Genomic DNA, 13,576 nt, shown 5'->3' with positions numbered 1-13,576 from the left:
TCTATTTCGTTCGAGCACAAACGAACCCTCACTCTGTTTATATGTTGGCAGCATCCATCAGGGGCGCACTTGCACGCATCGCTCTCTCTTGTACCTAGTTGGACACCATGGTTCGAAAACAAGAAAAGTTGTTGGATACAGAGTTGTTTGCAGATTAACATCAAATAATTTGGTGGATAAGTTTACAAATTTATAGTAACACTCAAACAAATTGAACCAATGCGTAATACAGAGCAAAAAGTATTTGAGAATGAAACACTCTTTGAAGAGTTGCTACTCTTAATGGCTAACATGCTTTGGAAACCAGCGAATTCCTACGTCATCCACCCGCTCATCAGAAGCAATTAACCCACGAAACCAGCGATCCTCCCGCTCGTGCTCCCGGTGTATATTAATACCACACTCCAAACATTCACAAACCAATCCTTCGCAAATCTTAGAACAGCGAGGACACGGAATTAAGCGCTCTCTCTTATCATTAGGAATCGCGCTTTTTCTCTTATCAACAAGAGTGATGTGGTGCTGGTGCTCATCATGCTTGTAAGAGCCCCCTAACTTGACTTGCGGATACCTCCCTCGAATGCAATGAGGATGACAATCAAAGTCACAATCCGGGCAGGAGTAGAACCAATGTTTTGGATCTCGTTTTCCTTCGCATATGTCACAATAGTACTCATCGAGGTCATTTTTAACACTAGCATAAGTGAGTTTGAGAGGATGATCGTTGTATTTGTACCTGACTGTAAGAGGTAATTTAACACAAGGAATACACAGATCGAAGTTGCATTTCTTACTGCTACATCTGAAGCAGAAATTCTTATAACTAGTACCACAACTGCTGCAGTGCACGAGCTTTCTGCTGAACTGGAGGGTGTGAACATGAGCATCACAAGGGAGCGTCTTACCCTCATAAAGACTACTGCAATAAAGGTCCAGGTAGAAGTCGCAATCTCCACAACTGTATGAGAAACCTTGGCTCAAGGAATCGCACATGTGACACTTAAACACGCCACCAACAAAAGATGCCTCTGGAAGGAGTTTGAGCTCGTGTTCGTGAAGTGGGAGAAGCCTCTTTTGGGGTAATTTAGCACAATTTATGTGGAGAGAGAAATTACATGGCTTTTCTATTGCTTGTTCTGTGCATGACCTATAAGACTCACCCCTCATGATGGGTAGCGTGCAACCGTTGCAAGTAATTCCTTCATCTTGGTCGTCTTGTCTTGCCACCTCTAGGCCATCAATGAGGGTTAACTTGTGTTGATGACTGAAGTGCTCGACCTGCAGGGCTTCATGATCATCAGCGGTGGTCTCATTGGCTGGGGGACATCTGGATGTGGATGGTTCATCGACAAGGATGTTCATGATTTTCCTCTCTTTTCTTAAGCATTTACAGTGGGCTGCATAACCACGACATTCAAGATCATGACAACAATACATAGCACGGTTTTTCTCCATGTTTTCTGGGCAAATGTCACAGAAATCTTGGTATTTGGGGTACATATCTTGGAACCACCACGTAAGCTTGAGGCGGTGTTGGTGCCGTGCTATTTTGACTTGGAGCGGTAACCAAGAGCATGTGCGATGGACAATGAGCTGGCAGATTATACAGATGCAGGAGTTGTATTGAAGATTGTCATCCTCTTGGCCACAGACATCGCAAGTGAATTCAATGGGCCTCCTAATAATGGTGAAGTTGTGCTCATGACCGTCGTTTTGCCACTTGAAAGCACATTTGATGTCTATCCAGAAGTTGCATCGGAAACAATAGTAAGCTAGAAACCCTTCTTGTGGATATAACTGGCTACACACACCACATTTGGAGCCGCGGTGCTTTGGCCCAACTAGGTTTCTGAGAATAAGAGGGTGTTTTGGGTGGAGCGGGTGGTAGATCTCATGGGGTAACTCCGCACATGACTTGTGTATATTGACATCACACATGTCGCAAGTGTAGTGAGGCCCAAGCACTGGATCTAGGCACCCCTTACAGAACCGCGGTGGACCATCACTCTCCTCCTCTTCCTTGAAAGTCAATGGATGCTTGTGAATTCTTGGATCCATCTCTCTATCTGATGTAGGCAATACTACTTAATTCAGTATATTACCAACCAATAGGATAACAACTAAAAACTTGTAAACATGGATGCAAATTTCGACCAATAAATTAATCATAAATAAGAATCATACTAATCAAGAATACAAGAGGAAGAAATATTATTTAAAAGTTGGGCTTTGCTCCCAAACTCGAGGCGAGTCAATGTTGGTGGTCTCGAGCCTCGGTTGTCTGCCGTTTCGCGGAGTTCCAAAAACTGGCTGGAATTGCTTTTGGCCATGGCCAGTTTTCTGCACAATTATCAAATCTTCGTAACTTCCTAATACTCAACAAAATCGAGTCGTTCAAAAACAAAAATTATACCTCGGAACAAGACGTAAAGAATGGTATCGTTCTTGAAGGCTAAAATGCCGCGGTTTTCTCGAAAAATGGCCAGAAAGTCGCAGACATACCAAGCTTCGATCCCGGCGATCGGGAAGGAAGTTCGAGACGAGGAGGCTACGTGTTCTGGTCTTGTGAGGAGAGACGAAACTGTTGGTGCCCTTGGTTTGGGCGATGGTGGCCGGAAAAGTTGTGCACCGTGCGTGCACAGTATGTGCACAGTGAAGGCGGAAGAGAGTGCGTGAGGGAGGATAAAGAGAGGAAGTTTTGGGTTAAGGGAGAGAAAGCAGGGGTGGTTTTCGTTGGTGAGCGAGTGCTTTCCTCAAAGGGAAAACCTTAATTTAAAGAAAACTAGCATTTGCCTTTGTGCGTATGTATGTACGTATTTTTTTAGAAAATGAGAAGGAGAAAGGGAGAGAGGGAGAGAGAATGTGCGGAGTGGAAGGTTTTTGTTTTTGGGTTTTATTTATTTATTTATTTTTATTATTAAAGGTATTTTAACATTATTTGTAGGTGATGTTTTAATAAAAAACAGTAAAATTTGGATCTGTGAAATTACATTATTACCCATCATTTTTTTATGTAATAAAAGATTAATTTGTCATTTCACCATCTTTTGGTTGATAAGGAGAATTTTATTAATTAGTAGGGATAAAACCCACAAAAGACAACACCAAAGTCAGATATTTTTTGTTTTTAAATAGTAACCCACCGATAATTTTCACTTGTACAGCTTCACACAAGCCTGTTAAAATTTATCAGTTCTTATCAAACTTTAAACGAGTATAGTTTTTTCGTTACAAGTCCAATTTGGATCTAGTTTGCACTCACATGTTTGTATTGAGGAGCAATTTTCAAATAAAATACTGAGAAACAAGAACTTCCATTAATTTAGGGGACAGGGTATAAGACTTTCTTCTTCCTGTACATCTACTAAATTCATCTAATTTTTCATAGATAGTTTTTGAGAAGCACTCACCACATATGAATAATGTAAGATGTGACATTATTGTACACGCATCATTGGGCCCCTTGATTTACTCAGAGAAGCATGTTAACAAGTATAGAGTAATGCTAAAGAAATTAAATTTGGAGATAAAATGTGCATAACTAAATGACATAAAAGTTAATGATTGATTTATTATTTGGGAAGTATTATTGACACTTTAAAAGACTCATTTTACACTCCTCACAAGTGTATTTTTTTTTTTTTTTTGAAATATAGAAAGTTTAGAGTGTAAAATGAGATTTTTGAAGTGCCAATAACAATTCTTTATTATTTAAGTGTTGATAAAAGTGTTTATTCATATTGGTGATATGTTATTTTGTTTGCAAATTTAATCTCTAAATTTAATATTCCTAGCATGACCAGTAAGTAATTAGCCAAATGTGCTTAAAGTAGAGGGCAAGGCAAACAAAAGGCAAAGGTGTGAATTAAAAAAAAAAAAAAATTAAAGCAGCAAAAGGAAAAGGCGCTTAATTTTTTTTTTTTTAAATGACAAAATGGTAATCTTGCCAATTTAGTCTTCATGTTTTTAATTTGGTAATTTAGTTCTCATGTTTGTCTCTTTTAGATAATTAAGGACATTTCATTCAATCTCTTTTTAAAAATTCATAATAAAAATTATATGAGATATAATTACCCTTTCTCTTTATAAAAAAAAATGAAAATCAATAATAAATAACACATATAAGAGATAAAACTTCCAATCTGAAAAATGATTAAGGTTGTGGCATAGAAAAGAGAGGGGAGGTGGTAAATGTTAGGGAGGAGGTTGGGGAGTTGAGAAGAGAATAATTTTCTTTTAATTTTTAATTTTATTTCATTTTCAAATATTTTAAATCAAATAAATAATTTTATAAATAAGTTTATAATTTTTTTTATATAAATTAGATGGAAATGTCCTTAATTGGCTAATGAAGATATACACAAGGACCAAATTGACCAAATTGAAAACATGTGGACTAAATTGACACGATGACTAAAACACAGGGACCATTTTAACATTGAAGCCTTTTTTTTTGTTTTGGGTAAATTACACTTTACTTTCTCAGGTTTGAGGTCTATTGCAACCTTATACAACATCTTCAAAAAATTTCACTTTCATACCTCAAGTACTATTTTATTTCAATATAATACATTCGTTACATTTTCCATCCATTGGTCCGTTAAGAGCTGAGGTGGCTCCCACATTTGTGCTGACATGGCTAACACATTTGTGCCATGTGGCAAAAAAATAATTTTTTTGTGTATTTAAAATATTATAATATATTACCCTATTTAAAAAAAAAAAGGTAAATTACATTTTACCCCCTCAGGTTTCGGTGCAGTTACAACCTCGTACAACATCCTTAAAACATTTCAATCTCATACATTTAGTATTATTTAGTTTTCAATTTCATACATGATAGGAGCATATTCATGCGACTTAATTAGCTTGTTCTCTTGCATTTATGTTGTGTTTATTTAGCTATTTTAGTGTTTAAGGCCATTTTTGTGTATTTTCAGATTATAAAGCCAAAGTGTGCAAGAAGATGCAAATTGGAGTCTTTTGGAGCGAAAGAGGAATGAATGAGTTGAAGACTTGAAGAAATGACGAATTCCTACTCCAATGATGAATTCTTACCAAAACGAGGAATCCTACTCAAACAAGGTTTCCTATTTTAGGAAAGTTAATCCTAAGTTTCCCGTTTTGGTAACCTTTCCTAATCTTAAACGTCCGTATTTTCTAGCCACTTTGAAGTCTTTGTAGGCGCTTTAGGACACAAAACCAAGGCCCTAGCCCAATTACACAACCTTGCCGTGCCTTAACCCTAATTCCCTTCCCTTGCCGTGCAAGGGGGGCACTTTTGTCCAATGTTGTGAAATTAAACCCTATTTCCCTCTCCTAACCTAACCCTAGCCGCACCCTTTAATTATTCCCTTTTTAATTTCTGATTTTATTTCCTAAATTCTAGCAGCCTTTAGGTGAATTTTAGTTAATAAAAATAAACTAGGGTTTAAATTTCTAAAACCCTAGGGTTTCCACCATTTAGCCGCACCTTAGGGACCTCTTATTATTTTTCTTTTCATATTTTTCAGCAACAATATTTAATAAAACAAAACAGCCACAAAACCTATTTTTTTGCCTTTCTATCCGTGCCCCCCCCCCCCCCCCATTTAATTATCACCCTAATTCTACCCTAAGCCGTAGCCTATATAACCCTTTTTCTCCATTTCCAGCCGTAGCACCATATCCCATTCTTTTCCATTCGTGCAGCCACCATACATGATTAATCACCTTTGCCGTGCATTTCATGATAATTCAACATAAAATATCATTCAAGCCGTCACCCCTTTTTGGAGGCCATTCACCCTAAATTACAACCAAGCCGCATCACAGATTTTCTCCCATTTTTCCTCCCAAAAAGCGTGCAGCCACCATCACAGATTTTCTCCCATTTTTCCTCCCAAAACCGTGCAGCCACCATCACCCAAAACCTTTGCCGTGCCTTCCTCCATCACTCCACAATCTTGCCGCACATCTTTACCACCCTAAACCCATTCCCAAACTAAAACAACATCCAGAAATTCCCAAAAACCTCACTGCCGCAGCAAGGAGAAGAGGAAAGAGGAGCTTCGACGCGCAGAAATTCAAGTGGATTCGTTGGGCGTTCTAGGTGTAATCAATCCTTTGTTCATTATGTTTAAATTAAATTTTATTTTTCTTGTTGTGAACATGAGAGGCTAAATCCCTATTTAGTTAGGGGGTGATTCGAAACCATGTTTATGCTTGCAATATGATTTGATTACTTTTGGTTGGAATTTCATGTATTGTGGATTCAATTTGTTTAACTGCTTGATTGATAACTTATTTGTGTATGTTTATTGAGAGTGCACGCTTAATTTTCATGCATGAATATGACGCTAGAATATAAGTGAATTTCACCTAATAGTTATGAACTTATATTCACAAGTAGTGGAGGTTGCTTATAAACAATCGCGTTAAATAAATTCTTGGCATAAGTTTCATGCAATCATAGTAACGAATGCCTCGTCAACACTTATAGTTTTCATGATGCTTAATGATTCTTGCTTGTATCTCTATTATGCAATTCATGTAGGGAACTTGTGGGGAATGCTTTGGGTTGTCGCATGCAATCATCCAATTCATTAACTTAAGGAAAACTTGACGGTTAATTTAAGCGGACCTAATTAACCCGGGGTGTTGAGTTTCATAATTTATCGAAAGACCAACTGAAAATCAAATTGTATGCAAGTGTGACATGTGTGGAGAAGAACCTTCTAGCTAGCATTCATCCATATTTTCATCACATTCATATTTATATTCTGCCTTTAAATTACAATCTGTGTATTTAGTTTAATCTCGTCCAAAACCAATCTCCCTTTACCTTAGTGTCTAATTTAGTTAGAAAGTGTCTTAGTTTGTGTTTATAAGTGTTTTGTATTCTTTGAGTCTTTTGATTTGTTTTAGTATTTTATTGTTTAGTTTTACTTTCTTTGAGTCTAGTTTAGTGTTTTTAACGTTTGTTTTACATTTTTGAGTCAGTTTCCAAGTGATTTAGTAATCCCTCCTAATCCCCGGTCTAGAACGATCCCTACTTGCATCTTTACTACAATTGTCACAAGAGGGTTTTAATTTGTGTGCTTACTTAGTTAGCATCAATACATCCGTTAAAAAATCTGTTAAATTAACTGTTAAGTAATGACGTGGTAAATATGGGGTCCCCATTTGTGATGATGTGGCTGCCACATTTGTGCCATGTGGCTAAACACTGAATAAAAATTTTAAAATATTAAAATAATTTCTAAAGAAAAGTAAAAAAAAACAATAAATAAATAAAAACCCAGAAATCATCTTCCCCACCCATCACCCCCTCTCTCCCATCCATCATCACCCACCCCAAAAAATCCCACCTGAGTCCAACCCCTTCTCCCATCCCCCATCACCCTCCCCAGAATCCCCTTCTCAATCCCCTCCTCACTCACCATTTCTGATAGCTTATTCCTCTGCTCTTCTTATTCTCTCTCTCTCTCATTTCTCTCTCTCTCTCTCTCTCTAGGAGATGAGTTGTTTGCGAAGCCTCAAACCCTAACCCTAATCTCATGCACTCATATCTCTTTTTCCTCTTCCCATCGCCGATAAATTCGTAGAAACGCTCGCCAGCAGTTTCTGCTCCCACAGAAAACGCAGGAGCTTAGACAGAGGTGGTGGGCTCGGGTGGGATTTTTGGGGGTGGGTGATAATGGATGGGAGAAAGGGGTGGGTGATGGGTGGGGAAGACGAAGGGGATTTTTGGGTTTTTTTTATTTTTATTTTTATTTTTTAACTTTTCTTTAGTTAATTATTTTAATATTTTAAATTTTTTATTGAGTGTTTAGCCACGTGACACAAACGTGGCAGCCATGTCATCACAAATGCGGCAGCCATGTCATCACAAATGCGAACCTCATATTTGCCACGTCATCACTTAACGGTTAATTTAACATATTTTTTAACGATTGTATGAAATTGAAAACAAAATAATACTAAATGTATGAGATTGAAATGTTTTAAAGATGTTGTATGAGGTTGTAATTGCACCAAAACCTGAGAGGATAAAATGAAATTTACCTTTTTTATTTTTAAATAGGGTAAACTATTATAATATTTTAAATGCATAAAATATTATTTTTTTGCTATGTGGTACAAATGTGTCAGCTACGTCAGCACAAATGTGGTAGCCACGTCAGCTCTTAACGGATCAATGGATGGAAAATGTAACGGATATATTATATTGAAATAATAAGGATGGCTATACAAGAAGGCTTGACTGAAGAGGAAAATGCAAAGCTATGACTTCAAGAGTTGAAAACACTCGACGAAAAGAGGTTCGAAGCTCAACAACACTTGGAATGTTACCAAGCACGACTATCCAAGGCATTTAACAAGAAGGTTCGCCCAAGGTCTTTCCACACTGGAGATCTTGTTTTGGCATTACGAAGGCTCATCCTCATAACTCACAAAACAAAAAGCAAGTTCATATTGATGGACCTTACGTAATACAAGAGGTCTACACCAACAGCGTCTGCTTAATCATGGCGGAAGATGGCTTGAAAATCGACCCCATCAATGGCAGATTCTTCAAGCGCTGCTACCCCTAAAACAAAGAACCAAACGCTTAAAAGGCAACACTTAATGCTCATCGCATGCATAAGCCTAAACTGCACAGGACACCACACTCCTTATTTGCATGAGCTTAAAATGCGACACTCAATGCTCCTCACATGCATGAGCCTAAATTGCACACAACACCCAATGTTCCTTGTTCGCATGAGCTTAAAATGTGACACCCAACGCTCCTTGTTTGCATGAGCTGAAAAGGCGACACTCAAAGCTCTTCGCCTGCACGAGCCTAAATTGCACATGGCACAACGTTCCTAGTTCGCACGAGCTTAAAAGGTAACACTCAATGCTCCTCGCTCGCATGAGCCTAAATTGCACACAGCATACTGCTGCTTATTTGCACAAGTTAAAAGGCGACACTTAACATTTCTTGTTCGCACAATCTTAAAAGGCGACATTCAACGCTCATGGCTCGCAAGAGCATAAATTGTGTATGGCAAAACAAAAACAAAATCACCATCAAAATCGCCAATCCGCCACTTTTGAACTACGTCATGATCCCTCCTCAACCAAGGGTACGTAGGCAACTTGAAACCTCAAAGAACTTTAAGTACAGTCACATCATCAACAAACACACAAACATTTTGAAGAATAAATAGAAAATTCAAGAATATGAATACTTTATTTCTTTAAAGGAAGAATTTGGCGACAAAGCCTTATTACAAAATGAGTAAAAACAAAGAAGGCTTCAAGTACAAAAATGGAAGACACTACTTGAAAGCTATGTCCCTAAAACTACGGCGACGATCTTCAAGCAAGCTTTCCAAAGTCTTCAAAGTCTCTACATCGGTGGGAAACAAGGTGGGCACTTCTATGGCCGCGCCATTCTCTCGCTCTATGTGTGAAATCACTTCTTGATGATGAGAAAGTGTACCTTCCTGCTCTGAGATAACACCTTAAAGTCATGATGCTTCAGTTTCCAAATGCTCTCGCTCATGTGCCAACGCTTCTAGACATATCTGGATGGAAGCTAAAGAAGTCCATGTGACTTGATAACTTTCTAAAATAACTTGCTGAGAATACCGAACTTGGGCAATTGATAAGTCTATTGCCGCAAGTTATTGAGCTTTAACCTCTAGGCTCAACTTCTTTGAGCAAATAACATGCAAGGAACAATACTTAGTTGAGGCGGCCAAAAGTTCTACAATCTTAACTCTTAAGAATAAGAAATCAACGTTAAGGTTGTCAATCATAGAAACAAGCTTCGACAAGTCATTCTTGAGCAACGCAAGGTCTTCCAATGGGCACTTTGAAATCTTGTTCTTAATGTGGCTCTTAATATCCATGGCCGCACGAAGTTTGATGCAATGGATAAGCTGCTTAGTGACACTAAGGTTCGCCCCTCTCAGAAAGATCTCAGAGCTAGTTGGCAAAGGTGTTGAACGCATGACGGGCTCTTGCATACCTTCACCTGCACATGGTAAACTTGGGAAACTTGGCGGATTTGGAACAAGCTCTACATCGGGCGGATCTCCAATCTCCTCGTTTGTAGGTAGATTGTCTCCAAATAACATCTTCATAAAGGAATGAACGCCTATGTTCGCCAAGTTAAAAGAACAAGAAGGCCCAGCCTAAAGATGACAAAGAAAGATGTTAGAAATAAAACCTAAACCAACAAAATCATAAGAAATCACTAAAAAAGAAAAAAGAAAATACATACATCTTTCTCAAAGGACACACGACCATCAAACTAAGGAGGCCTAAACACTTTCTTCTTTTTATGATGAAAATTGACGTCGCTATCATCCAGAGCACCTTTAAACAATCATTTTTTCAAAACTTGTTGATGTTGCCATAAAACAAGTTCATCTTCATGCGAGTCAACTTCATCACCCGCCTTTTCAAAAGCATCCGAGTGATGAAAAGACAAACACGAGCGTGGAAGAGCAAAAGTCACAGGTCTATCTTGTAAATGAGGTGCACTTGCACAATTAAAAGGTGCCAACTGCGTAGGAACCGCAGAACAACCTTCTGTCAGCGCATCATTGCATGAACGAGAAGAATTTGTGCCACCTGCCGTCCCCAAATCTTCATGGTGTACCTTTGATCGCTAACCTACATAGGCACGGGTCACTGGATTGCTCTTGAACTCATCCTTAGCTGGCAGGGTAATAGAAGCATTTGTGCATGCACTGGTACAAGACTCTCAATACATATACATGGCTTGCAAGGATTCCGACTATGTGTTTTCCTTCAACTTGCCTGGCATATGTTGGACAAAACCAAACTGCCTACTAAAACAGTAAGGACTATACGGCTAAACAATACATCGGCCTCATCGCTGCAAAGAAATATAACCCGAGCGAAGAATTGTAAGATAAGACAAGTCTGGGAAACGAAGGTGTGAATCATCTATAGATATCGCCGCGCTGAGCCAACTCTCGCCAGATGGTCCATCTTCAAACCGTCACAACTTCTAAACAATGCTTGTGCCTGCAAATCATCAAGGCTCTTTGTAGAAAGCACACCAGAGTACTTTGTCATCAAATGCTCTAACTTGTCTAAAGTCGATGAAGAAAAATGAGTGCCAAAGTACTCACCCAACTAATAGTACACATAGTGGTAGGGAAGTACCACAGCACGATCTTCGGTGCTTGTCGAGTTTAAAACAACACTCAAGCCATCATATATATTGGCTAAGACCGGAATAGCAAGGCTGAAACATTCACATGCGGCCATCTTGCTAGCCACTTTGAAGACTCTAGGGTAAATAAAGTTGACGTCGTTTTTGGGGAAAACAAATTTACAAAGCCAACAAGCTAAGAAAATGGTTAAGATTCTTCCACGTGCTCTAATGCTACATCAAGATCCTCAAACGCTTTCAACTCGGCAGGGGTACGACGCCTAGCTAAACCAATGGCACCTGACGGGTTTAAGTCTCTCTTTGGCTTAATGGTCTTGTTGTAGCCACTTTTCTTCAAAGACTTATTGTACTTCATGGCATCCCAATACCAAAATCGGATCCATGAAGAAATCTTCACACCTGACTTACCCTGAGCTTCCTAGGAAGGCTTGGGATACTTCTAAAATAAATAGCGGCAACTAGCAGGCAATTCTCGGCTATTGCAATAAGAAAATTCCTCCACGCTAGGAACAACCTCATCGTAAAACTTACCCTAGATCTGCAAGCCTCCTATCTTGTGGAGATCCCAAAGTGAAATCGACATCTCCCCTTGTGACGTATGAAATGTGTTGGTCACTGAACACCAATGCTCAAAGAAGGCATGAAGGACAGAAGGATTAAGATCATAAATAAACAAAGATGCGTACACAGCGTGATAAAGGCCCATGTTGGTAAACACATCTTTAGATCTACTCAAGACATCTTTAAGCCAATCCCAATAAAACTCAACAAATACAGCTTCTCCAGTAGTCGGCAAAGTGTTATTCCAAGTCACAGCTCCATTACGGATACGATCACCGAGAAGCTTAAACAAAGCCCAAGGAATTGTCATGAACATGGTGCAAAGGGTTCAAGATAAGAATTCTTGATGTACATGCTTTCTTCTTTATATTTAGTTGACCAAAATCTATCACCTCCCAAGATACTTCAGAAGGCCATGACTTGATATGCATCGAGTTATCTTTTGCTGGAAGAACAAGCACCTTAGGGCCAGTCAATGGTGCACAAAGTTTCAACGTTGTTCCCCTATCTTGCGAATCGCCTTCCCTTACAAGAATAATGATGGTACTGCTCTTAAAGCACTTGAAAAATACCATGGCTGCAATGAAAAAAAAAAAAGAAGAAAAGACAACATAAGCATAAGAGTGGGGCAACAAGAAAAAAAAAATTTGCTTCAATAAAGCAAAAGACATGCGAGATAAACCTCATGAGCGTTGAAGGATGACGATGACAAAGTCACAACAACGAAAAGAAATTAGCCACAAAAAGCTTGAGCAGCATGGTAAAGAGGGCAGCTACAAGACGATCCTTCAAAGCACGCTACAGTAGCAAAGAAAACCAAAATGCTACGCAATCGCATTACGCAAGTAGTTTCTTGCACTACATGACAACGTCACCACCAAAGGAAAACGGTGACCAAAAGGCACTACACAATGAAACCCCGCTATAGTCTTTTGCACAACACCACATGGTAAAAAGTGACGCACTGCAACAAGCTTAAAGCAAGCAGCACACATGGCGGCAGCAGCAAAAAGGGCACGACAGCTAACACAATGGCTGTGCACGGCAAGGATGTGAATTGTGAAAAAAATACACACCCAATTGTCCTATAAATAAGGGTCAATTGCTTCCGAATGTTATAAGTGAAATACATACCCAAATAGCAAAAGGAAAATCAAAACAAGGAAGCACATTCCAACCAAAAGAAGGAAGCAAATTCCAAGCAAAAATGGCAAGGTAAGTTTCAGCCAACAAGGAGAAAAGCATGCTGTTTTTTGCACCAAAAATCAGCAAAGAAAAAAAAAGGAAATCAAAAAAAAAGGAAAGGGCTTCAAAATTTCCAAAACATCAAAGGAAATAGCCCTTTTGCCAAAATTCAAAGAAGGAAACCCCTCCAAGGTAAAGACAAAGTCTTCAAGTTTCCCAAAACAAAGGGAAAGTTCCTTCCTTGCCATGGAAATCAAAAGGGGAAGGGAAAAATACCCCTCCTTGACATGGAAATCAATAAGGGAAAGGAAAATACACTGCCTCCTTGGCATGGAAAAGTAAAGGGAAAAGGAAAATACACTCCCTCGTTGCCATGGAAAAGAAAAGGGAAAGATAAAAATGCACATCCTACTTACCCAAGGACAGGCATTAAATCTTTCCAAAACCTTGAAGGAAATCACTAAAGCTTTCTAACACTTTGAAGGAAGTCACCCTCATTACCAAAATTGAAGGAGATTCCTACCTAAAGAAGGAAAAACATTTGTTTCCTACAAACACAAGGAAAAAAATTCAAAATACACCAAACGTATTTTGTCAAAATTATGGAAAATCAATACGCACAATAAGTATGTGTCGATTTATCTATTT

At 38.7% G+C, this 13,576-nt stretch overlaps 1 protein-coding gene across 2 annotated transcripts; it reads right to left on the bottom strand.

Moving 5' to 3' along the window:
• Positions 1-143: 143 nt before the first annotated feature.
• Positions 144-2,774, bottom strand: LOC137712117 (uncharacterized). Of its 2 annotated transcripts, XM_088684469.1 has the most exons (3): positions 2,414-2,746; positions 2,185-2,340; positions 144-2,066 (listed from the first exon to the last, which is right to left on the bottom strand). In XM_088684469.1, the coding sequence occupies exon 3, from the start codon at positions 2,056-2,058 to the stop codon at positions 280-282; it is 1,779 nt and encodes a 592-aa protein (XP_088540595.1). In that variant the 5' UTR covers positions 2,059-2,066; positions 2,185-2,340; positions 2,414-2,746; the 3' UTR covers positions 144-279. The 2 variants fall into 2 exon arrangements, with proteins under 2 accessions (XP_088540595.1, XP_068307362.1); XM_068451261.2 differs by lacking the exon at positions 2,185-2,340 and having other exon boundaries at positions 2,414-2,774.
• Between the last annotated feature and the right edge of the window lie 10,802 nt (positions 2,775-13,576).

The sequence above is a fragment of the Pyrus communis genome, chromosome 14, assembly GCF_041283825.1.
Source record: "Pyrus communis isolate YQ-2024b chromosome 14, ASM4128382v1, whole genome shotgun sequence".
NCBI lineage: Eukaryota > Viridiplantae > Streptophyta > Magnoliopsida > Rosales > Rosaceae > Pyrus > Pyrus communis.
This window is presented reverse-complemented; position numbering and strand designations above follow the sequence as displayed.